Genomic DNA, 24,146 nt, shown 5'->3' with positions numbered 1-24,146 from the left:
ACAATGGTCATAAATTGAAATTGGCAGGTTCTGAGTGGATATAAGGGGTAAAAATCCTCTGTGAGGATAAGCAATGACTGGAACAGAATGCCCAGAGAGATTCTCAGCACCTGATGGATCAAAGCCTTGAGCAAACTGTGCTGAATTCACTCCTGACACTGCTTTGAGCCAAGAGGTTGGATCAGAGGCCTCAGAAGGGCCTTTGCAGCCCAAATGATTCTATGACACAGAATCAAGAGAGACCAGGGGTGTCTTGCCCCAAGTCCCAGATCAGGATTTCCACCTGCGTCTCTTCAGTCCCGGCTGTATAATCCAACCTCTGCTGGTCCCACTGAACGTCTCCAACACTTGTTTTCCTGTCTTCAGGTGGGAACTCAGAAGACCTCTTTAGTCTCTCCAGTACCACAGGAGAACTCAGGTTAACAAGAGACTTATCCAAACAAACTGAACCCCAGTATCACTCCTTGGATGTCACTGCTACGGATTCGGGTTTGCCGCCTCTTTCAACCTCTGTAAAGGTACTAAAATTTAGTGCCAACCTGCACAGTTTATTCCCCAGCTTGTTTTGTTCTAAGCATAACTACACCAGGAAATGGGTCTTAGTGAGGCAAAACTATGCAAAACATAGATCATTTCATTTCAGAAAAGACAGACAGGCTCTAGGCCCTGAGGGAGGAGGATTAGAGGAGTGGAGACTTCTGTACAAGGTCAAAGAGTGGGGCAGTCAGAGGGGATGTAATGGAAGTGTGTGATAAATAAACAGGGGGTGGCAAATAACATGTTCCTGTTTTTTTTCCTATAAAGAAAGAAAAAATAATTTCTAAATTAACGACTGAGAAATGTAAATATGATCAAAAAAATTTTTATACAGTGCTTAGAACTTTATGGTGATTTTTGCCACTAAATAATGCAGCAGAATCAAAAAAAAAAAAAGAACTAGAAATCTGTATGGATAAAGACATGTAGAAAATTGTCTTCACAGTCTCAAAAGGTAGACTTACAAGCCATCATTCTTAAGAATGGCTTAAGAATATCTTCAGGGCCTTGGACAGAAGCTGTCTGGCATCAGTTAGAAATAAATGATCTTTATTTTTGTGAAGCAATAGGCCTTCTTTATTTACCACCTGTCACCTTTTTTCATTTATAAAATCAGTTCTAATGCTTTTAAAATACCATACTTGCAAGCTCCTGTTCTGGTTATACACTCTCCAGCAGAAGAATTTGTTGCAAACACATTTCAGTGCCTCTCTGAGAGCTGTTTAGCTGGAAAAGAAATATGCTGCCTGTGATGAACTGGAATCCCTCTCTCTGTTTAGCAAAGCAAACAGGTGAACCTCAAGTGATGAGGTTGCAAAAGTGTTTCACTGACCTGCACTGCCTTCAGGACACAGATGTGTCCAAGCCAGCACACAGCAATCCTCCTTACTGCCCAAGTTCTGGACTTGTGCTGTCGCACACCTCAGTAGGAAGGTCTGCTCGAGCTGGAAACATCACCCCAGTGTCCGTGTCCGTGTCCTTGTCTCTGCAGGTGTCAGTCACCGTCGTTCCCGTCGGCGTGTCCTTCCCGGTGTTCTCGGAGGCAGCCTATCATCCTGCCCCTCTGAGTGAGAAGGCACTGCCAGATACATTTGTGGTGCAGACCAATGTGTTTTACAGTGCCCCTGTGAGCTACACTATTGCCTCTGGAGATGACAAGGGTAAGCTCTTGATGTGGAATAACAGGAAGAGGGTGTGTTAAACAACAGCACTGAGCTTTTGGGGTGTTTCTTCTCCCTCTCCTTTTGCCCTTATCTCAGTTCTACATCCATTAACACTGGAGGTGTATCAGCCAGATGCACAAATTGGATCTGCATCAGGTGTGGGCACATGATTGAATTTCTGTCCCATTAGCAAGAGCCACATGATCCATACCTGGCCTCCACCACCTCCACGCTTTGTCTGCTGCAGGAAGATCAGGTGGTACCTGGTCAGGCATAAAGTTACAGTGACTGGAGCAAAAATACCTAAAAGCATAAAGACTTCTGGTAGAAAAACTAACTCAGCAATGTTTTCTTAACAAATGTGAGAGTGTAGATGAAGTTTCTGTAGGGTCAAGTGGATCAGTGCTTTGTCACGTGTCTATTTTTACTAAATATAGAGCTGATTTCATTGCATCATCAAACACAAAGAGTTTCTATTTCTGGTTTTGTAAAATGTTTTGGATGAAGTTGAGGTGTCCTTGAACTTAGCTGCAGAATTCCTCATCTCTAATAAGAACAGGACTTCAGAGCAAATATATATATATATATATATATATAAAATATAATTCTAACTGAAACAGGGACTGTTTCATAGGAAGGTGAAGACCTGAGTGGAGAGTGGTGGAGTGAATTTTCTCCCTTTTGGTTTCCATCTGACCTTCTGAATTGTTTCTTTTTGTTAGTTACAGCCCTGGATATGCCTGACATTCTTATAAATCTTGTAAAAATGTTGAATTTCATTTTGTTCTTCGAAGAATACTGTAACATATAATACTCCTATAAATAACATATAGTTTGCATTGAAGGATTCATATCTTCAGTTGCAACTAAAAAATTCATAACCAGAATAATTTCTGGGGTTGTTTTTTTTTTACAGGGTATTTCATGATTGATTCATCCAGTGGTATCATAAGGACAACAAAGAATTTAAAACTGGAAGATTTTCCAGTAACTTTCAACGTTCGAGCAACAGACTTGACTGATGCTGCCATATCTACTGAAGTTCCAGTGGAGGTGGAAGTTATTGATGAAAATGATTTCCCTCCTGTTTTCCCATCCTCTCTGCTGGAAGCAACACTGGCAGAGGTAAGAAAGTGCCATCCAAACTGCATCACATTTTTATTATTGTTTTGAAGATTTATGTATAATCTTTTGGTGAGAATAAAAGTAAACCTTCTGGAACCGGGCGGGTTTGCCCTTCTGTTCTGCCATGGGATGTTTTGAGGTTGATTTCCAGCTGAAAATCCCCAATACACAAAGAGAATGGTCTAAAAGTGTGGACATATCGAAGGAAAAGTGAACCTTTTAATAATAAGGGGCTCCATAAAGGAAGAACTACCAGTCCATTTTGCATATTTATATAAAGAGAATATTCCAGGTGCATTTAAAATCTGGTGGGTGTGCTGGGCATAGACTCACTCAGCCTCTTGTAAGGGAGCTTCAGGCAGAGAAATAGCAGGGAAAAGTCTAGTTCAGCAATATTTCTCCTCCTGCTCATGTAGAGTCTGTTGTGATTCTTGCTGACACAGAGTGATCAGCAGCAGAAAACAAGCCAGATTTCAGTCAGATTTTCAGACAGAAAATCTGGTTGTCTACAAAACAAGCCACAGCATTTAATTATGCAAAAGCATCCAGCTCAGCATTTCACTCTTCAATTTTCAAGCAACGCCTTTCACATTTTAATCTGCTGGCTGCTTTTTTTCAAAAAGAAGCCCAGTGATCATGTTAATATTTTATATAACACATACCTTGCCTTTGAGATCCTCAGCTGATTCTCTCTTAAATCAGCCACAACTGATTTAAAATGTAACCCATTTTTACCACTGAGCTAAATTTAGGTTCAATTATTACACCTATTTATTCAATTATTACACCTATTTGTAATGTTCCCAGCTAGTTTAATGGAGGAGAGCTGGACTCACATTTCCCAACCTTAAAAAATTGATTTCCATGTGAAATATTTACACAGTTGGATCAAATAACTTCAGGTCTCAAATGGCTGTGCAAGTGAAACACTGATATCTTCTATCAATCTTGCTGCAAATAAGATTGTTAAAAAGGAAGAATTGTATTATTTTTTTGATAAGGGTAATTATTAGCCAAATAGTGTTCAGAAAGAAACATGATTTTTGAAGTTGAGAACATCCACTGAGTTTCGTGGGAGTGGAGGATGTTGAACAGAAATAACAGCAAGTCAGATGCTTGAGGTTAAGATCTGGGGTATTGGAAATGATGGAGATTTTTATTCCTGAGGATTATTGCAATGGGAGGAGATATTGGGGCAGGAAAATAGTTATTTTCTGTGAATTAGAGAAAACAAGAGACTTTTACTCTGCTGAATAAGTTGCATAATTTTGATTTTAAAATGTCTATCCTACTATAAGTGGATGCAGTATCTGTTGCTTTCCCCTTTTCCCATAATCCAAGGAATTGCAGCAAACCAGTCTCTGACAGCTCCAATCTTTCCTCATCCACAGAATTTAACAGCTACTGAGATTGTCCAGCTGAAAGCTCAGGATAATGATACAGGTAGAAATGGGTTGCTAACATATGGCATTCTTAATGGACACGGACTAAAATTCAGGATAAATGAAACAACTGGAGTTCTATATTCCAATACCACCTTTGATTATGAAGAGGAACCAACCGAGTATCAGGTTTGCTTTAGATTTCTTCAATCTTTTTTTTTTTTATTCAGAACTTTTTATCTTTCTCTTGGATAACAGGTGGCACTTGTGTTTTTGTTTGGCTTGATATTGCTTGAACATTTTCTGCCTTGGTTTAGAACAGGAGCAATCTCAAGATGTGAGGCTTTATTAAAACAAACCACTGCCTTTCAACTGTAATGAAATTCAAGCACAGCTCACTGTTCACCTGCCCTACAAACGCTCCAGCACATGAATAACTAATTTCACAGTGACAGCTCATGTATTCAGTGCTGTCTGCTTGAATCTGGACTACACTGAGACCTTGCAGACATGATTCTCAGTTAATCTTCTTTATTGTTGTCACCACTGCTGGATATTTATGATCTTATTTTGCTTCAAGCAAAAATATTGGTGAATTTGCTGTTCAGAATTGGATTTTACCTTTTTAAGAATATTCCAAAGTTTAAAATTTGCCAAGTTTTTTTTTTAATCCTTATGAAAGTACCTCTTCATATGATCTCCCATTACCAATCATTTCCAGGTTGTGGTATATGCCGAAGATGATGGAATCCCTGAGAAGAAGAGAGGTTACTGCACAGTTGTCATAAAGATCACTGATGTTAATGACTGGCCACCTGTCTTTGAGCCAGTGGCTGAATTCAGTGTAAATGAAAACGTGCCTGTGGGATTCATAGTTGGAAAAGTCACAGCAACAGACAGAGACACGGGAGACAATGCCTTTGTTCTGTATAAACTTACAGGTAACAAGGAATTCTATTTTCTTGAATAAGGGATAAGGGTCTAGGGCCTAATCCATGCCTGCCTTGTAGAACCTAACAGAGATGGAAATTTAGACTCCTTCAGACCGGAGCTGAAATAGTTGGTTTTGTTGTAAGGACCATCAAGAGCAATGTGAATACAGTTTATATGTTTTTAGCCTTTTAATTTCAATATACATCAGACTTTGAGGGTGGCCACAACGAGCAGAAGTATAATTTAAGTGTAGTTAATCATGAGCTTCTAAAATGTATTAATTGATGATGCTTCTTTATATCTGTCTCAGATGGTGGAGAAAACATATTCGAAATAGATGAAATACAGGGCATCATTAAAATAAAGAACTCTCCAGACTATGAAACCATGGATAAATACAACCTTACAGTGACTGCAGTCAACAATAAATCTGCCCCTTTCTATCAGGTAAAAGGCCATTATTGTAATGAACTGCGACTCTTCAGAGTGGATTTTGAACTTGTGGGAGGGAGCTCTGTCCAAGACATTTATTGTGTGGAATAAATGAGTCACCTACTTATGTTTAGAGTCAGACTCCTGCAACCTTTGACCACACTGGGCAGCAGTATACTTTAATTATGGGAAATACTTCAAAATTATGCATGGTAGGGTTCAACCCTGGATTGTTTGCTGACTAACCTGGGCTGGGGAACGGGAGTCTTTGCTTGCTGCTGTTAGAACTGTAAGTGATGTGATAATTTTTCATGGGAGAAAAAGGTACTTTCAGCAAATTGTTGTAGCTCTGCTGCATTTCTTTTATTTGAGAAGGTCTTAGACACTTATTTAACAGAACTAGAACATGTGTGGTTCTCTTAACTGTGTGTAAGACACATTGGCCTCCTAAACATATCGTGTTCATACTAATTCAGGCACTTTTCAAGAAATAGAATCCTACTGCAGCATTGGATTCCTGCCTCTTGTGTTAAAATCCTGTAGTACCTCTGATGTCGAGGTCAAAAAAATTAAACCCAAACGACATTTTACTGCAGCATTTTCAAACCCTGACTTAAACTTCTTGTTGCATGCGCAAGTAAGAAAAGAAACATTGCTAAATAAGACATTCTAAATACTTTAAAATGCATGAAACCCATTTTGTCTTCTAGGCAACTACTTCAGTCACTGTGCTAGTGATGGATGTGAATGATAACGCTCCAATGTTTGCTCAGGATTCCTATTCTGCTTCCATAAACATGACTAATCCTGTGGGTGCTCATGTCATAACTGTGAGTGCCACCGACAAGGATCAGGTAACTCCTCCTGTTGGATTCTGACACTGCCTTCAGCTGCAGCCCAAAGAGACCTTTCTCTGTTCTTTAGGCATGAAATAGCAAATGTAGGGAATTCTAACAGCACTGGGAATTGGGAATTTAGGACTTTTGATGGTTCTGCCTTGACACTGGTGGACTCCCTGTCTTTGGACACGTTTCCTCAGCTGTATTTGCTTTAATTTCCCCCCTTTTTATATGGAGCTGCATCAGGCTTTCAGAAGTACACAAGGACTGAAGCAATTTAGTGTCTCTGAAGTTATTTGAACTTCTGAAGTATTTGATTCTGTAAAAGCTGAACATCACATGTTGGCTTGTGCATGGAAATGTCTGCTTGCCACACGCCTCTGAGTGGGGTACCTCATTAATTCCCTCCATCCCCCTTTTTTAATGTAATTTTGTTTGATACATCTGTACTGCACCCATCAAGTAGTATCCAGGCACTGGCAGGGACATGCAGTAGTCACACAGATCACCATGACAACATCACCAGTAATTATATCACTTAAAGGGTGAAACCTCTAGAAGTGACAACAAAATAGGTGGAGCAGGTGCCTTCCTATTTCCTCACATGTAATTTTGGTTAGAATAGCTGCAGCTGTGGCACATTGCTGCAAATGATCCACCAGCCCTTTTTTAATCACCCTTTTCAACGATTTTTGTATAAAAAGTGAAAATTGCTTTTGAAAATTGCTGGACTGTGTGAGCTGTGCATTGAGACCCTAATGAAATTCCTCCTTCAGCTGTCTGGTCCTGTGCCATGAGAGTGGCACTTGTCCTCCCTGTGCCACTCTCACTACTCTGACTGTCCCCCTCTGCACTTATTTCCATTAGAGACCTTTTCTCAATGTTTTCACTGTGCAACTGGCCCATTTATTGTGAATATTATTCTGCTTTGTGTTTTTTTTTTTAATTGCCATCCATCCTGCCATAGCTAACCCCAGGTTTTCATTCTTAAAAAAAAATTACTATTTTCAAAGTAATTTCACTAGAGACATTTAGACATTTTGGAATCTCTTGTTTCAGTGTTTCTCCTGCCTTTCAAAATATATTCCCAGTTCCATGAAGTTGTGTTCCTTTCACGGCAGGGGCAAAATGGCCTTGTTGAGTACTACATCCTCCCGGATCTGAACGTGAGCCCGTTCTTCCTGGTGGAAAACCCCAGTGAGGGGAAAATAATTACAACTGGAAACCTGCCTAGGTCTGGAGAGATCCACTTAACGGTGATGGCTAAGGACAAAGGCTCCCCTCCTCTAAATGACACTGCTCTGATCACTCTTAATGTGTTTGACAACCGCCCCTTCGTCCCTCAGTTTAACAGGAGTGAAATCAGGTGAGGCTTTCATATTATATAACATATATATTCACTATATACATTCTCCAGGCAGTGCAAAACACGGTTTTGCTGAAGCTCATTTTCACATTTTTCCATGCAGAAGAAAGAACATTGGTTGGTTTTTTTTAAACAAAATATTTAGGAAATCCTGCTGTTCTGGGGGTTCTGTGAACGTGATTTGAAGCATCACCTTTACTTCTTTATTTTGCAGCTTGTCTAAGCCCCACTCTCTATCCTTTTCCTCTTACACACCTCAAACTATTTTTCCTTAGGCTTTACTCAAGGACAAATCAATGTCTGATAGAAAATTAGGGCTTGCACTGCTCTCTGAAAGTCAGGCAGCTCCAGCAAACAACTGAAGGGGAGTGGGGAGGATTTTCCACAGGGAGTTAAATTTCAAAGTCTGCCCCTGCAACAACTGATGGGAAGCTTAACATTCATATTTCTCATTTCTTTCCTGCATTAGCATTTCCGTTTCGGAAAACACAGGAGTGGATTATTTAGTTTATGCTCTGGCTGTGGTTGAAGCTTCAGGAACACTGATTGATTATAGTGTTGTATCTGGCAATGAAAAAGGTGAGTAGGATTTCCCTTATGAGTTAAAATAGCCAAGAGAACATAATAATCTGTCTTTTGTGTGTGGCAGATGTTCCTGGATGTAAAAGAGGAGATGGAGAGCATGGAAAAAATCTGTGTCTCTTTAAAGAAAAGGAAGCACACAGAATTTCTTTCAGAGCTTTTCAGCGTTGACTTTGTTGATCTTTGGCTATGGAGAGGGTGGTAACTTGCTAAAAGATGGGTGGTTTGCAGTCTTAAATTAGGAAAATTTAAGACTGAGGGAGCCAAAATAGAAAACTTGGAATTATATAAAAAAAATGAGTTGTGCAACAAGAAGCTGCAATTCTGTTTTTCACATATATTGTTCCTTTACATGTTTAAGAGCTGTTTGGTCTGGGATGGGAACCCAGCTGTGATGCCTTTGCTGCTTGGCCAGTGGGAATGTTGTTGCATTTCACCTTCTTAAGAGCAGAGGAGCCATGGAAACATCCCGAGAGCAACTAAGACACAAGAGTAGGAGGGATAGAGGTAAAATGGTAGCTATAACAGCAAAATTGCATCTTTTTTCCTTTCAGGTCATTTTAGATTGGATCCCACCAGTGGGGAGCTGAGGACAGCAGTTAATTTGAACTACGAGGAAGTTCCTCAGTACGTGCTTTTAATTCAGGCAACTCATCTGCTTGGAAAAATCTCATCTGCTGCAGAGGTCCAGCATTCAGGTAACTCTTTGCTTTGAAGGACATTGCAACTTAAATCGGGGCAATGGACACCTCTTTTGTATTTGCAACCCCGTAAAGGAGTTGTGATTGTCTTCAACTGAAAAATCTGATGTGAAGGATGGAAAGCTGAGGTCGTGCAGAGCAAAGCCAGCAGCTTTCCCTCCCCCAGGGGTGCAAACCCTCACAGGGTCCTTCTGTGGGCTCAGAAAAGGATATAACAGCTGGCACTGGACTCCTCAGCAGGAGCTGGAGGAACCTGCCTGGTGCAGCAGCTGGAGAGGGCTGACAGGGGAGCAGTGCTGCCTGGAACTGCCTGCTCCCACCGGAGCCCTGGGAGGGCTGGGATAGAGCTCCTCTGGGAGCATCAGAGATGCTGCAAAGCCACAGCCTGAGCCAGCCTTTGGAATGTGGGATCTGGTGGTGGTTGTTGCTGTTAGCTGTGTTTGTTCCAGGCCTGTTTGCTGAGAACGTGGCCATGCTGACGATCTCCGTGCAGGACGTGAACGAGGAGCCCGTGTTTGTGAGCGATTCCTACTCTGCTCGGATCCCCAGCTCTGTGCCCTACAGGCACCCCGTCATTACAGTCCAGGTGCAGTATTTCCTGTGCCCTTCACAGGGACAGGAATCCTGTGAAAGAGCTGGATTTCTCCCACAGTTAAACTGGGTTAAGGGAGCGCTTAAACCTGAGTTTCACAAATCACCTTTTTCAAACCCAGGCCACGGATCCCGACTCAGGAGACAACGGCTTGGTGCTGTACAGTTTAGTGAACCATCAAACAAATGAATTTGACATCAATGAAAATACAGGGGAGATTTTTACAGTTTCTGTAGCAGGAAAGGCTGGAACATTTTATCTGGAAGTCCAAGCTGCAGACCAAGGCACAAGAAGACTCACAGCCCGGACAACAGTCAATGTAAGGAATATTGTATAATCCTGATTTACTCCCATGTCAAAACTCTGAACACAAGAAAGGTTAGGTTTAGTAAAGGCAAAAAAAAATTGCTTAACACCACCAACAAATTTGTCTGATACATGAATATTTGCTACATGCTCGAATTAAGAGGTTGCCATTTTCACTGACATATAAAAACACGTTGGCACAAAGACTGATTTTGGAGGGCAGTTCTTTTATATCAGAGGGATTTTGTTGTTGTTTAATGGGTTGGGCTTTGTTTTTTTTTTTTCTTTAATCAATCTGAGAGGAAAAAATGCTTTAGAAAATCTTATGTGTGATTCTTTCTTTATTAGGTTACTGTTGACTCCAGTTCCAGTAGCAACATCGTGATGGTGGTGCTTAACCAGCAGACCAATGTTGTTGAAAGAAACATTGCTGAAGTAAAAAGGTATTTTTGAAACTGTGAAGCCTATTCTGGTATAATATGACAAATTTGGAGTCCATTTGGGATAGGGGTCTGACAGCCTACAGGGAGAAGATACAGCATGAAAATCTCTGTGGAAAAGGAGGAGAAAACAATGAGGATTATGAGACTGAATTTCCCTCCTCCCCACCTTTACTGTTTATAATACTCTATAGATATCACTGACTGGGCATTTCTTTCCTGTGCTACTCAATCCCTCAACAATTTTGGGCAAATAGCTTAATTCCTTTGCTGGTAATAATCTTTTTTTACATGCTTGGATTAAAATACCTGCCAAGGTATTTTTATTAATATCAATATCTGCCAAGTGCTGTATTAAATACTGCTTTATTTAATTTCCAGAGTAAAAGGATCTGTCATTGCCCAGTTAATTAAAAATGTTTTCTTAATATGATGATAGGGTCCTGGAAGATAAACTTGCATGGAATGTATACATTGTTGATGTTTATTCCAATGAATTTGAAAGAAAAGCAAGAAGCAGCACTGAAGAAACCCAAATAGAAATTATTGCTTTTGATGAGGCCCACCAGGAAGTACCTGCACAGGATGTAAAAAGGTCTGTATGGCACAGTCTGGCTTCTGGGAGTCAGAGCTGTGCAGATGGGTTTTGTTTCCCTGGAAGTTATTAAGGTCTTGGACTGGACGGGTTTAGATCAAATAACAGTTTATCTGAGATTTGGCTCAAGGCTTAAATGGATATTTTAGAATTCAGAAAGCTTTCATTATTTATTGAAAGGTAATTTCCAGAGTTTGTCAAAACCACGAATGAGGCAGTTTAATTGTGCAAAATAGATTTAAAAGTCAGTTTAAGAAAAAACAGCTGAAGCAGAAAGAATGTAGTTAAAATATATTGACTTTACGACAGCAGATTGTTGATTAAAAAATTTTACACTTTAGGTGTATTTTACATTTGTTTCATAACATGACAGTGATGTGGATTTAGAGGATTTACTGATCTCTCAAGTTCAATTGTCCAAGCTTTGCAGCATTTTAGGTCACAAGCACCAGGGCTGGTTGCTTAGAGAACAGAGGCTTTCCCGAATGAAAGCCACGACAAAGATGAATTTTCAGAAAAGATCTTGGGGCGGACCAGGGAGGGATATTTTGTTATTTTCCTCTCTACTCCTCCAGCCAAAACGAAGGCCTGGTTAAGTCATCACATTTTATCCTTCTTTTCTTCAGAAAACTCAAGGAGCAGTCTAGAAACATCGAGGCAGAACTGGAGAAGGTGTTTTCCACCTCTGTCACTGCTGCCGTCAGGGAGCCTCCTGCCGCCTCGGCGAGCCCGGAGCTCATCGCGGCCATCGTGCTCGGCGTCCTCCTGGCCTGCACCTTTGTCGCCTTCCTGGTCTACGTGGCCCTGGATGTGAAAAGGAAAAGGTACACAGAGCTCTGCTCCAACAACGGAGTTTAAATCTACAGCTTAATCAGTTTATTTAAATGTCAGCTCGAGAAAGTTGTCCTGTAAAGTGTTGATATTTGCGTGGAGCGTTGCCTAAGATTTGCTGTGAGTCACAAGGCCTGGTGTGTAGATATTAAACGAACACACCACAGGTAATTAGAAGCGGTTTCTTCTTGTGTTTGTCACGCAGCAACAGCAGAAACAAATAGTTTTAAAACAGAGAAGCCTGGACAGCAGAAACTGTAACTGTGAAGGGAGGCACAAGTAGCTGTAAAACGCCCACATGGGTCTCCTCTAACCCCACAAACGCCGAAATCAAGGCAGGTTTTGCTGCTTGACTTCAGTGGCAGCAGGGCCACATAGTAGAGGAAAACAATTACATTTCCAAGAGGGCAGTGAATATTTACCCTGCTACCATTATGGAAAAATAGGAAACATTCTAAACAAATCCCCGGAATAATAACGAAAGTAAATAGTGGGTATTAAACTTATGACACAAATAATTCGTCTTCTGTTTCTAAAACAACCATGAAACCAATATTCAAAAAGAATTAATAATCTTACTTTAATGTATTTATCGTTTTCAGAAAGCATGGGCAGCAGCATTTGGTTAAGAAGCAAGCTGAAAGTATGGAGGGCATTGATAACCCGTGGGCAATGGACAAAAATGGAAGTCTGAAAAGCTTAGAGAAACTAGAGCATATGAATAATGGGTAAGTAGAATGCTGACATCACAAATCTATTAAAAATAGCATAAAAAAAAATGTGATTCTAGTTTATTCTGGTGCCACAGGATTTTCCTTGGATCCTTCACTAGTATATAGGTCAGTTTTTAAGAACCCTTATAATGATAAGTTAAAAATCTCTACACTTGAAGGAAGTTAATACCTTTTAATCTTGTATCAAAAATTACACGGGCAAATTCCTGCTTACCCTTTAGCAAACTGTTAATCCTTATGCAGAAAAGAACCTTCAGGATACAAGAAACTACTTAACATTTATTTCCTTGGATAAAAATCCCACTAATTTTGAGATCACTGTACATGCTGCTCTCAGAGAGGCTGAGATTTTTGTGTTATGAATTCTGTTAACTCTCTCTTCCAGGAGAAGCGAGGTGTTATCATTTGACAACATATACAGCACCAGAGGAGGGGATGCTGACAAAGATGAAATTCAGGCCCCTGAAAAAGGCAATTACCTTGAGACAATACCGCCAGATTACAACAGTGAACATGAGGATGAAGAAGCACCTGAAAAAGCTGCTGGACTTGGAAACACAGAGGCCCAGCCCGCTGTGGCATTCAGAACAAAACAGGTAATGAGCTTTTTGATTGCAAAGCGTAGAGTGAAAGGTATTTTATTGTTACTCATCAAATAATTGAAGGAATTATTGAAAAAGTTAAACCTGTCATGGAACTGAAAAGAAAATAATGTTTCGTGAAGTAATCCCTGGAAATGTTCAGGGCTGGCTTGGATCAACCTGGTGTAATGGAAGGTGTCCCTGCCCAGGGCAGGGGGGTGGAACTGGATGATCTTTTAAGGTCCCTTCCAACCCAAACCAGTCTGTGATTCTGTAAAAATCTTAGAGGAGGGGCTGTTGTCCCTGAGTAGAAGGAGGAGGAGGAAGACTTGTCATCCAGAAATTATGACTCTGTTCTGCCTGTTATGGAATGTGCACAGTAAAGGGTTCTTGTGAGCTGCTCCAAAAACTTCCCAGCTTAAAAGCAATGCTTTGTTTGCAAACTTCACAGACAGAAAATGTAAGTTATACATATTCTACTGCTTTGAACTTTTCCACAGAAATTTCTGCCTCACCTGCACTACATTTTCTTGCAGGACTCCTTTCTGACAGACACAGCCCAGAAATCCGCTCTTCCCATAACACCTCAGCCCCCATCACCTGCCCCTGGAAAAGAACTGAAAGGAGTAAAATTTTCAGAAGTGGCAGTGATTTTGGATGCAGATGATGTGCCTGAAGATGACGAGTCTGAAGATGAGCCTGAAGATGATGAGGCTGCCTATGACATCTCTTTATAATAATAAGGACACTTGATGACGAAAAGCACAATGACAGGACAGAATTAAATGAGCAACAATACGGGGACGCTATCCAGATTTTAATTCTGCTACTAGTGTTATAAGAGAACAAGCAATTTGCCGAAGGTGCTGCTCCGCAGGGCTGCTCCCCCAGCACCGGCGCTGTCTTGCAGTGTATTTAATTCCCTCTGCCGCGTGTCAAATAGCCAAGACAATAAACCCGATTCCCATGTACTTCTCAGACATCCATTTTCTGTTCCCTGGCACCGAACTCCGCGCCGCGGTCGCTGCGTGAAAACCAAGAGTTTGCTTTCCGCTTCTCCCGTTTCTCTGACATTTTTCCTCCCTGTTTTCCAGTTACGCGGCGGTGCCTTTCCGCTGGAGCCGGGAGCAGCCCCTGTGGAGCGGCGTTTCCCGGGAGCGGAGGAGCAGCGGGGTAAGAGCCGGGAGTGCCCTCGGCGGGTTGCGGCTCCCGGTCCCTCCTCCCTCAGCGCGGGGAGGGCGGTGCGGCCTCTCCTTCCTCCTCCTCCTCCTCCGGCGGGGCGGGGAAATTTCTGGCACCTTCTGGCGGCGGCGGAAGCGGCCGGAGCCGCCATGGCCAAGTGGGGCCAGGGGGATCCCCGCTGGATCGTGGAGGAGCGGGCGGACGCCACCAACGTGAACAACTGGCACTGGTGAGGGCCGGGATGCGGCGGGAATGGGGCGGGATGCGGGGGAAGGAGCGGCGGGCGGTGTGTGAGGGGTGGTGAGGGGGGGGGGGGGGGGGGGGGGGGGGCGCCGACCGACCCCCCCCCCGGCCCCGCCGCTCCCTCATTCCCGGGGCAGGACGGAGCGGGACGCGACCAGCTGGTCCAAGAGGAAGCTGAAGGAGGTGCTGGAGGGGCTGGTGGTGGAGGGCGAGGCCGGGCGGTGCGAGATCGGCGACCTCAAACACGTGGAGGGCGAGGCGTCCTGCAACAGCCGCAAGGGGAAACTCATCTTCTTCTACGAGTGGAACCTGCGCCTCAGCTGGAAAGGTGCGGCGGGGAGAGGGGGGAGAGCCGGGGGGTGCCTTGGGAATTGGCCGCGGGATGGCAGCGAGTCCCGGCGCGGCCCTGCGAGGGGTGCCTTGGGTGCTGGATCGGGAGCCATTCCCTGGAAAAAATGCGAGTGTCTCGGTGACCTGCGGCGGGTCAGAACCGCGGGGACGCTGCGGGAGCCACGTGGGCCCGAACCGTGTAAATGCGTGTTTTTAAATAACCTTGAAACCCGAGCTCGGCGCTTTCCCCCCCTTCTCCCGATGTTTTTTTTTTCCACCGCACGTTTCTTAGCACCGTTTTCCCAGCGCTCGTTTTGCCTTGCCAGGAGTAAAATCCCTGCGCTGTGGATTGCTTTGCTTACAGCTCCGTGCTCGGGTTATTTTAGCTTCCCAGTGTGCCCAAAACACAGCTGTGTGCTTCCTCATGTGGAGAGCAGGAAGGAGGAGAGCCCAGGAAACGTGAAATTGCACATATTTCCAAAAATTTAGTGTAGCTTTGAGGATCATAGATGACATGAGGGTAAATAAAACTCTTTAGTGGGAAATGAGGAAGCTAGAAATAATTCTTGATTATTTGGGACGCCCAGGCATTTTTGTTGTGCTGTATTCATTTGCAGTTCCCAGCTCTTGGAGTTGTCCTCAGCTGTGCTTTTCCCATGACAAGCTCTTTATTTGCAGATCAGCTTTTGGTGATATCATGGAATTCTTTCCATTTATTAGATGCCTAAAACTTGATAGCAGTTTGTGGACTGTCCCTTGTGCTGGAGTAAGAAGCAGGAGGAGCTGATGGGAAAGCACCTGCACAGGAATTTTTCCCTGGATATTTGTAATGCCAAGTGACAGGTTGTTCCTTCCCTCCTTATTTTCAGGCCTTGAGTGTTATTGGGGGAGGTTTGGCTGACCAGAACAGACTTGGATGTGAAGTCTGCTCCCACAAGAAGAGGGGACTTTAAAAAGTACTGTCGTTTATTTATTTTTTATAGTTTTAAGTGCTCCAAGTGTGTTACAAACTAAGAGCATACTTAAAGTGTGATGTAAATGTTAGCAGAGAGGAAGGCAAACATTGCACTCCGTGGTGCAGTTAAAATAATTGCCATCAGCTTTTTGACTTTTTTTATGCTAAGCTGAAATCACTTTAAGTTTTAAACACAGGTTAGTTTGTTGGGTTTGTTTCAGCATATAAAGCTTAAAAGTAGGTAGATACTGTGTTTGTATTTCTATGCAAATTGTTTCTAAACTCTCCTCTGGGAGGTCTTTTTGCTGGTCAGCATTTATAGACAGCTCTGACTTGGGTTAGATGCTCTGCTAAGTTCAGTGCTGCACTGAGTGGATCTTGTCTTTGAGAGCTTAGTTTGAAATACTAAAGAGGGGATTTTTTAATCCCTAAGAAGGAAATCTTTCAGGGAAATCCTAAAAAAATGGTGCTGTTTTTTTTCCCTAAATTTGATAGCCATTATAGTTTTTTGAGAGCTCTGAATTCAAGGTGAGAGTTCAGACTGAACTGCTAAAAGCACTAATTGCTGTAATTAGTTCCTTCTATAAGTCTAGGATAACTAGGACTTCAAGCTATGATTAAAGTGTGGCTATGTAAGGACAAATGATGGAGATCCTGAAATTTGCAGCCGGTTTGGAAAGTCCAGTGTTGGAAAAACACTGTGCTTTGCAATTTATATTAAACAAGAAGGTGAGCAACTGAGGTTACTTAATGTCACTAAAATTGAGCAAAATGGCTGTTCTGTCATTTGTTAGAATATGCAGTGAGGATTTTAATGGATTATTCTACATTGTGGTGGAAGCTTTATGAAAACATGTTTGTCCTTTTAAAGCAATTTATTTCACCAGTGGATCTTTCTGAGTGATGTGCTTCACAGTTCACGTTCTAAAATAATGGATTGGCAGGAAAGAAAAAATAATTTCTTCTTAGGCCTGTTATTGAAGTCCCATGGGATTCAAACAAGTAATTTAATAGTTTGATAAGAAGGTAATAAAGCTTTGTTTACATTACAGTGTCATTAGAAATGCAGAGCTGCACCAACGCTCTGCCCACGTCATGTTGGCCAACAGCTCTGTTTGTTCACTGACTGGACTTTGCTGCCCAGCACAGACCCTGTAACTGTGCTATTTGTGAATATTTTGGGAGCTGTGAAAGTTGTTAATAGGATTAGCTGGGTGGATAGAAGTCAGGTTTAGTGTTTTGAGGAGCAAAACTTCTTCCTGCTTGCTTGCACTTCCTTTCTGGGGAGAGCAGCCAAAAATAAGATTGGCTTTGCTGTCTGCAGGGACAGCACTGTGTGGTTCTCCTGTACTAATCCTGGTGCTGGAAGGGAGCAGGGAAGAGCACACTGAGGAGGCTGGGTGTGATTTGGTGGGCCCAGAAGTGTTTTAGGGCTGAGACTTAACTAGTTTGCATGGCTTTTAGTGGAGCTGCCAGGTTCTCCTGTCTAGCTGAGCCTTTCCCTGCGTGGATGTGGCTGTTTGTGGATTAACAGACTTTGCATCTTGTGCAATCCTTCGTTGCCTCAGAGCCCGACTGGGGAGGGATCTTTGCCCTTTGTGTTGCCAACAGTCCTTCACTGTGTTCCTTGCCAAGAAACACCTGAGCATTTGGTTGTGTCCTTGCTGTGATCTCGACCAGCAGCACGTGGGGTTCTGCCCCTGCAGTGCCCCGGGATCACACGGTGGTCCTTTCAGGGCAAGTGATTAAAAATAATGGGAGTGATATTAAGTAGTAGCTGGATCGAGCTGGCTCCTGTGAAGGTGAGAGAATCCAAAGAAATACTGCATTTACCTCATGGTAATTCCCCCTCTGCAGTTGTGCTCAGCACTGGGTTGGTTGTATTTGGAGTTTTGCCAGCGGGCTGATGAAGCATCTTGCTGGGGTTTTGTATGTTTTGACAGTGGGCTGATAAACCTGCACGTTTCTGCTGTTGCTTCCTAAGGAGATTTTATCATGATCTAAATAGTGAGTTGATTTCAACAATGAAATGTTTTTGCAAGGCAAAGGGGGGAGAGACTTCAGTGTAACGAAAAAAGCATCAGACCTTAAATTCAGTCTTTTCAGGCAGAGCATCCCAGGACAGTTCATGGAGCTGTGTAGGTCATCCCCCTTTAGATGCACATCCTATGCTGGCAGATGTCAGAGCTCCCTGGGAAAGCACTTGGAAAACACCTCTGAGACTTCAGGTTGCTGTTTAGTGCCTTTCAATCAGCCTCGAGGCAACTCCCTTCAAGTAACACTTGTGTACAGCTCATTTCCAAGCATAAAAGTCTTGCTATGGGGGAAATAGTTTTTAATAATGCATTTAAGAATTCGTTATGTTAATACAGGTACAGTGAAAGAGTCTGGTGAGAAACATAAGGGATCTGTTGAAATTCCTAACCTGTCAGAAGAAAATGAGGTAGATGATACAGAGGTAGGTGTGAAATACCGGTATGGCTGTATAGGTTCAGAATTCTTAAGTAAAGCATTAACCAACATACAGGCATCATATTTTGATTTATCCTGTCATTAAGTGGGATAATTACACGTGGATAGTTTATTTCATGTTTTTATTATACTCGGAATAATGACTTCTCTCTGTTGTCAAATTTACCCGCGAGGAATGTGCACAATTTGCTTTGCTACTTATGGTCTGTGACAAATGTATTAACTATAAATTTGAGAAGAACTCTGCTTGTAGTCTTAAAAAAAACCCCCAAAACAACCCAACCAACCACTCCCCAAGCCCTAAGAACTTAAGGAATAATCTCCATGTTGGTTGTATAGCAGTTGGCGCTGTGGCTTCCACAGATTCCTCAGCAACTCTTGTCTATCCATGATGAACTAAGTGGAGATACTGCATTTATTTAAGTCAAAACCCAAGAGGACCTATTTTTAGCAAAGGTCAGCTGCTCTGAGAAGATAATGAACTTGAAATTGCAGCTGTCCTCTGAGCATAGTAAACAAAGCCCAAATGCTTGCCTTTGTTGCCAGAACCCAAAAGGCTCCCGATCAGGTGTCTCTTAGATGTGTCATTTTTCTGTTTCTAGATAAATGTCAGCAAGAAGAAAGGGGAAGGTGACGTTCTGAAGGACCTGATGAGAACTGAAGGAACCACGAAAGTCAGAGAGGCCCTGAGAGATTACCTGAAAGCACTTAAAACAGGTAAATTCAACAGCATGTTGCGCTTCTGTGTGGGCATCTCTCCAGAACGGGTTGGTCATACATTGGCAAGTCCTTGGGCTTGTATTGGTTTTATTTTTAATCTGTTCCTAATGAAAATACATGGGTAAAGTGGGGAAACTGGATTGGAGTTTTATGGCCTATTCAGTGCTCCTGCACAGTTCTACCCCTTCTCCACAGTTTTGGTGATCTTTATTGTGTGCCTGAATGTCAGGGGGATGGTACAGCTGAATTTCACGCTGAAAAGTGCTTTCCTTCCTTCCAGAGTTTACCTTGGGAATGATTCTGCCAACAAAAGCCCCTGTTGGTCAGGAGCTGCCCACGGAGCGAAAACAAACTGGGAACACCGTGCAAGTATGTTGGCTTTAGTTTTTTTTCCCCACTGAATTTAGTGACTCCCAGTTAATACTATTAAATAAATACAGAAATACACTGTATAATTGCCATGTATTCACAGCAATATATGTTTAAGAATGTGCAGGTAACAACAGTCCTGCCATGCCAGAACTTCTGAGATCTTGGACTTACTCATGTGACCGTTTTTTGCTTTTCAGGACTCTGTTTCACCACAGTCTCTGGATACAGTTGGAGTAAAAATTCCAACAGTGAGGATACTTATGAGGGAAATGTTCAACTCTCCAGCTGATGAACTTTACAGCATCTTCACCACAAAGGAAGTAAGTGATATTTTCAGTAGGCATTGTAACTTAATGTGGATGTTGATCCAGCTGAATAGTTGTGCAAGTAAGAAATGTGTCACAGTGTCAAGTACAGATTCCACTTTCACCTTTTTAATAAGAGCTGATTAGGTTGCCTGAGACCTTTTTTTTCCACTTGTTACCTTAACAGGAAGAAAAGCCAACTAAACAAAGGGAAGCTGCATCTTTATGTAGTTTCTGTGCAGCTCAGTCTCAATCTCCTTTGCTGCTTAGGAGAAGCTTTGCTGTTTGATGTAGGTCCTTGTTGTTCAGGAGCCTGAAGGGCTCAGTAATGGCACTGCCATTATCCTCAGCCTGCAGGTTAATTAGATTAATTACTGGAGGTGTGAAATACAAATTCACTAATTTGGGGTTTGTGTCCTTCTGAAGAGCCTGGGCTGGTGTTGGAGAACTTTAAATGACAATCCCAGCGCTTCCCTCGGGGAAACAAGAGCTGTTGCTCCATTTTCCTCATTTCCCAATGTAGGAACAGCCAGTTCTGTCTGTGCCTGTGTATGTGCTGTGGCCATACCCCCTGCAGGTGACCAGTCTGTCCTGCTCTGTATTTACCCTGCAGGTTTCTCAGTGTTTATATTCTCATCCTGTCACCTCACTGCAGTGCTGCATAAAATTAAAAGCCTGACGAGTGTTTAAAGACTCTTACATACATCACAGTTAGTTTTAATTTCTTCAGCCAATCTCTCTTCTCTGCCAGTATTTTTATGTGTGTGTTCTTTTCTGTTAGTTAGTACAGAAGTTTTCCAAGTGCCCAGCTGTGATTGAAGCAGAGAAAGGAGGCAAACTCCAGATGTTTGAGGGGTGTGTCAGCGGGGAATACACAGAACTGGTAAGAAGCTCCTCCTTTGCACTTCAAAAATGGGGGGAAGGGTGTTACCTCATTTTCTGAAACAAAAAGTAGTGTAAATTTGTGACCTTTCAGCTTCCCTAATGCCTGTTTCATTTCCTGTATTTCAAAGCCAAACAGGTGCAGTGACAAAGCAGGTTTAAGGTGTATCTCTTGTATTCATTCTTCTTTTAACTGGAGAACTGATTTCTGTTCAGTTCAGGGCAAACCGTTACCTGCTGTGGAAGCAGAGGGCAGTCAGTTCCATTCATCAGCCTTTGCTGATAAGGATCTATTAGATCAGGATCTATTTAAATGAAAAGTCAGAATACAGACTCTCCCCTGAGCTGGTGTTTGTGCCAGCAGTGCCTCATTCAGGCAGGCTGGGCTGGGTGACAGAGTGCCAACACTTACATGTTGCAGCAGGGCAAACACAGCTCGTGCTGGTGCCCCTTTCAAGGTCTGCCAGAAAATCAATGGTGTCTGTGCAGTAACTAATGAGCCCTGACCTTTTCCCACAGCCAGAACACAACATGGAATGCAGCAAGCTGAGAGCTCCAGGAACACAGTTTATTTCAAAAATCAAAGCCCAGTCTTTGTCTTGGTTACATGCATGTGTCTCCTTGGTTTTCAGGGGGAATAATCTCCGATGCTAACTGGAGAACATCCTTCTCTTCCTCCAGGTCCCGAGCCAAAGAATTGTCCTGAAGTGGCGGTGTAGGAGTTGGCCTGATGGTGAGTCTCTCTGAGGAATTCTGATATTAGAGGCCTCCTTTGCAGGGAGAAGGACCAACCCTGGCAGGGACAGCGTTCCTGGCCGGATGGGATGCTCCCTTGGTCTGTGTTCTTGGAGAGCAGCCTGGTGTCCAGAGGTGAAAAGACAGACACAGGCAGCAGCAGAGAGGAAAGCAGCAGCAACAACTGCAATTCTTTAAAAAACACATGGGTGAAATGTGGTATTTTCTTCCCCCAGAACATTATGCAACAGTTGCCTTGACCTTCCAGGACGTGGCGGCTCAGACGGAGCTGCAGCTGGAATGCAAAGGAGTTCCCGTCTCCGCCGAGGAGAGCACCAGGCAGTGCTGGAAGAAGCAATATTTTGAAGAAATACATATTTTACTGCAGCAATCCCAAGACAGCATGGAATGATAACAGCACTGTAGTTTTGTTAGGGCATTACTTTTTATACTTTGTTAACATTTGGTTTTCTAAAAAAAAAAAAAAAAAAAAAAAAAAAAGAAAAAAATAATTTATTTGTGGGAAGAATAAAGACCCACTTCTATGATACTGTATATAATTTAAACATTATTTATGGATTTTCAGTGTCTGAGGAGCAAGGCAGACTATGGATATAAACAGCTTTTCTTGGGGAGACTGATCTCTGCTGTGCTTGTCTGCAACCTCAGAGATAATAATGATTGAGCTGCAGTCAGGACTGTGGTAGGACTCACACTTCCAGCAGAGGTAGGTGAGCTACACCAATCCACAGGAAGCATTTCCAGTTCCTTAATATTCAGTGAATTGAGTGGCAAAATTCCTGCAGGAGGTGGTTCCCAGCAGAGGGAAAAAACTGCTGATCCATTAGATCTTTCAAGAAAAAGGGGGGGGTATCATTTACAGCCTCTTTAAATACTTTGTTAGATTGTTTTAACTGCAGACAGATTTTGTTTCTGACTGCAGTTTTAGGGAAAGACAATTAACAATGTCATGTAATTATTAAGTCTGCATGCACTGTACTCCCTTACTTGACCTCAGTGTGACATTTATTTTGGAAGCAACAAACAGCACTAGTGCTTTCTGCAGTTCTATAAGCCTTCCACTTCAATCATTTATTGCCCTCTGCAATTCTGTACCTCAAATTAAAGAGAACAACTGTCCGAGAATTTTGACAGGAGCAAAGTTGGGATACTGAAAGCAGCAAGGTGAGCAAGGCTAACTTAGTTCTCAGATGCTTTAAAAGAAGTGTACAAATCCAGTATGCAATTTGCAGCAGACCACAAAAGGGCTGCCTTTGGAAAACGTGCTTGGCTCAATAAAAGATGTGACTTTACACGCAGTTTATTTTCTCCATAAACCGATGCTGCCACACTAAATGAGTTTAAGTCCTGTAAATTTTAATTTTACTCAGTGAGTTTGTAAAATTAAAATCTTTAGGGCTTAAACTCATCCAGCAACCACACCGAATGAGTTTAAGTCCTAAAAATTTTAATTTTACAGGGCACCAACTTATGGCAACCTTCCCACCCAAAAACTTCCATCTTCCAGAGGATACAGATGTGCTGCTCTCTGCTCCAGGCCAGGTTATCCCTGAAAAGCTGCAGGCATTTATTAACCCCTTTGAACCGAGTAAAAATAAACCCCTCCAGAGGCACAGAGTGGTTACTGTTGGCTGTACTGGGTGTGGTTTAGGGGTCCAGATCGAGGGTGGGAAACAGCCCCTTGAGAAACATCATATTTTAACATCTTTCTTTTTCTGAATGTTCAGAATTTAGTTCCCTTTCTCGATGAATATTCCAGGAAAAAAAACCTGACATTTTGAATACAAAAATGATTTAGGGTATTGGTTGACAAAGGGACAAAATAGAAATAAAAAAAAATAGAGAATAAAGGTTTAAACAGATCAGGCTTCAGCAGCTTTGAGTGTAGATGCTCAAAGAGATTTTGTGACAATTTAGTAATTCAGAGTAGGTTGTTATACGCAATTCCAAGTTTATTTAAACACTGAAACTACAGCCCCAGTACTTCTCTTTTCTCCTTCCACTAACTGGAGTGGACAATTGATGATCATCAGCATTAAAAGACACGACTTACATGTTTCCAGCATTCCACCGCTTTCTTCAGGTGTGGGGCTGCCAAAAACCCTGGAAAACTCCACAGCTGCTGCTGGGAGGGCAAGGACTGGGAGGAGGAACAGCCCCAGTGACCCTCCTTTCCTCCTTAGGGGAAAGGATTTTTTTTGCATGATTTTAATATGTTCTTATAATGTTCTGTATAACATGCCAAGAACATGCTAACGTCATGCTAAGAACATGCTAACGTCATGCTAAGAACATGAAAATGTCATGCTAAGAACATGTGAACAGGCAAAAAAATCTTAAATTTGCTTTTTGTAAGCATGACAGTCATATGGTCTTAGCATGATTTAAGCACGTTGTAAATAACATGCTAAGGGCATGCTAATGCCATGCTAAGAACATGAGAATGTCATGTTAAGAACATGTTAACATCATGCAAAAAAATCTTTCCCTTTTTGTAAGCATGATGTTCACATGTTCTTAGCATGTTAACATGTTCTGAATGACATGCCAAGAGCATGCTAACAACATGCTAGGGTCATGCTAAGAACATGAGAATGTCATGCTAAGAGCATGCTAAGAATGTGAATATCATGCAAAAAAATCTTAGATTTGCTTTTTTGTAAGCATGACAGTCACATGCTTTTACCATGATTTAATCGTGTTGTAAATAACATGCCAAGAACATGCTAACGTCATGCCAAGAGCATACTAATGTCATGCTAAGAACATGTGAATGTCATGCCAAAAAAA

The 24,146-nt window shown here is 42.3% G+C and overlaps 2 protein-coding genes and 1 long non-coding RNA gene across 3 annotated transcripts in view; 2 read left to right on the top strand and 1 right to left on the bottom strand.

Moving 5' to 3' along the window:
* Nucleotides 1-13,898, top strand: part of LOC113972314 (protocadherin Fat 4-like) — a 36,940-nt gene extending 23,042 nt beyond the window's left edge. The window contains exons 27-44 of the mRNA XM_027693247.1: nt 367-518; nt 1,529-1,697; nt 2,617-2,825; nt 4,217-4,396; nt 4,929-5,148; nt 5,451-5,587; nt 6,283-6,426; nt 7,533-7,777; nt 8,247-8,356; nt 8,914-9,057; nt 9,510-9,646; nt 9,774-9,971; nt 10,307-10,401; nt 10,838-10,993; nt 11,620-11,817; nt 12,427-12,552; nt 12,944-13,154; nt 13,676-13,898. Coding sequence (XP_027549048.1) covers nt 367-518; nt 1,529-1,697; nt 2,617-2,825; nt 4,217-4,396; nt 4,929-5,148; nt 5,451-5,587; nt 6,283-6,426; nt 7,533-7,777; nt 8,247-8,356; nt 8,914-9,057; nt 9,510-9,646; nt 9,774-9,971; nt 10,307-10,401; nt 10,838-10,993; nt 11,620-11,817; nt 12,427-12,552; nt 12,944-13,154; nt 13,676-13,876 — 3,032 coding nt within the window. The 3' untranslated portion in view covers nt 13,877-13,898. The remainder of the gene's footprint in view (nt 1-366; nt 519-1,528; nt 1,698-2,616; nt 2,826-4,216; nt 4,397-4,928; nt 5,149-5,450; nt 5,588-6,282; nt 6,427-7,532; nt 7,778-8,246; nt 8,357-8,913; nt 9,058-9,509; nt 9,647-9,773; nt 9,972-10,306; nt 10,402-10,837; nt 10,994-11,619; nt 11,818-12,426; nt 12,553-12,943; nt 13,155-13,675) is intronic.
* On the bottom strand, nt 11,243-13,756 carry LOC113972317. The gene is made up of 3 exons (XR_003535841.1): nt 13,655-13,756; nt 12,773-13,020; nt 11,243-12,085 (listed from the first exon to the last, which is right to left on the bottom strand). It is a non-coding gene; the product is annotated as an uncharacterized LOC113972317 (long non-coding RNA).
* Nucleotides 13,899-14,411: 513 nt separating the features above from the next.
* Nucleotides 14,412-22,648, top strand: LOC113972316 (activator of 90 kDa heat shock protein ATPase homolog 2-like). Its single transcript, XM_027693251.1, has 9 exons — nt 14,412-14,550; nt 14,702-14,892; nt 18,222-18,307; nt 18,924-19,038; nt 19,322-19,410; nt 19,611-19,733; nt 20,500-20,601; nt 21,282-21,333; nt 21,572-22,648. Exons 1-9 carry the CDS (start codon nt 14,471-14,473, stop codon nt 21,745-21,747), a joined length of 1,014 nt encoding a protein of 337 aa, XP_027549052.1. The 5' UTR covers nt 14,412-14,470; the 3' UTR covers nt 21,748-22,648.
* Nucleotides 22,649-24,146: the final 1,498 nt, after the last annotated feature.

The sequence above is a fragment of the Neopelma chrysocephalum genome, unplaced genomic scaffold (assembly GCF_003984885.1).
Source record: "Neopelma chrysocephalum unplaced genomic scaffold, ASM398488v2 Primary Assembly neopelma1_91, whole genome shotgun sequence".
Classification (NCBI taxonomy): Eukaryota; Metazoa; Chordata; class Aves; order Passeriformes; family Pipridae; genus Neopelma; species Neopelma chrysocephalum.
Note: the sequence above shows the minus strand (reverse complement) of the source record. Positions and strands in the feature narration are given on the sequence as shown.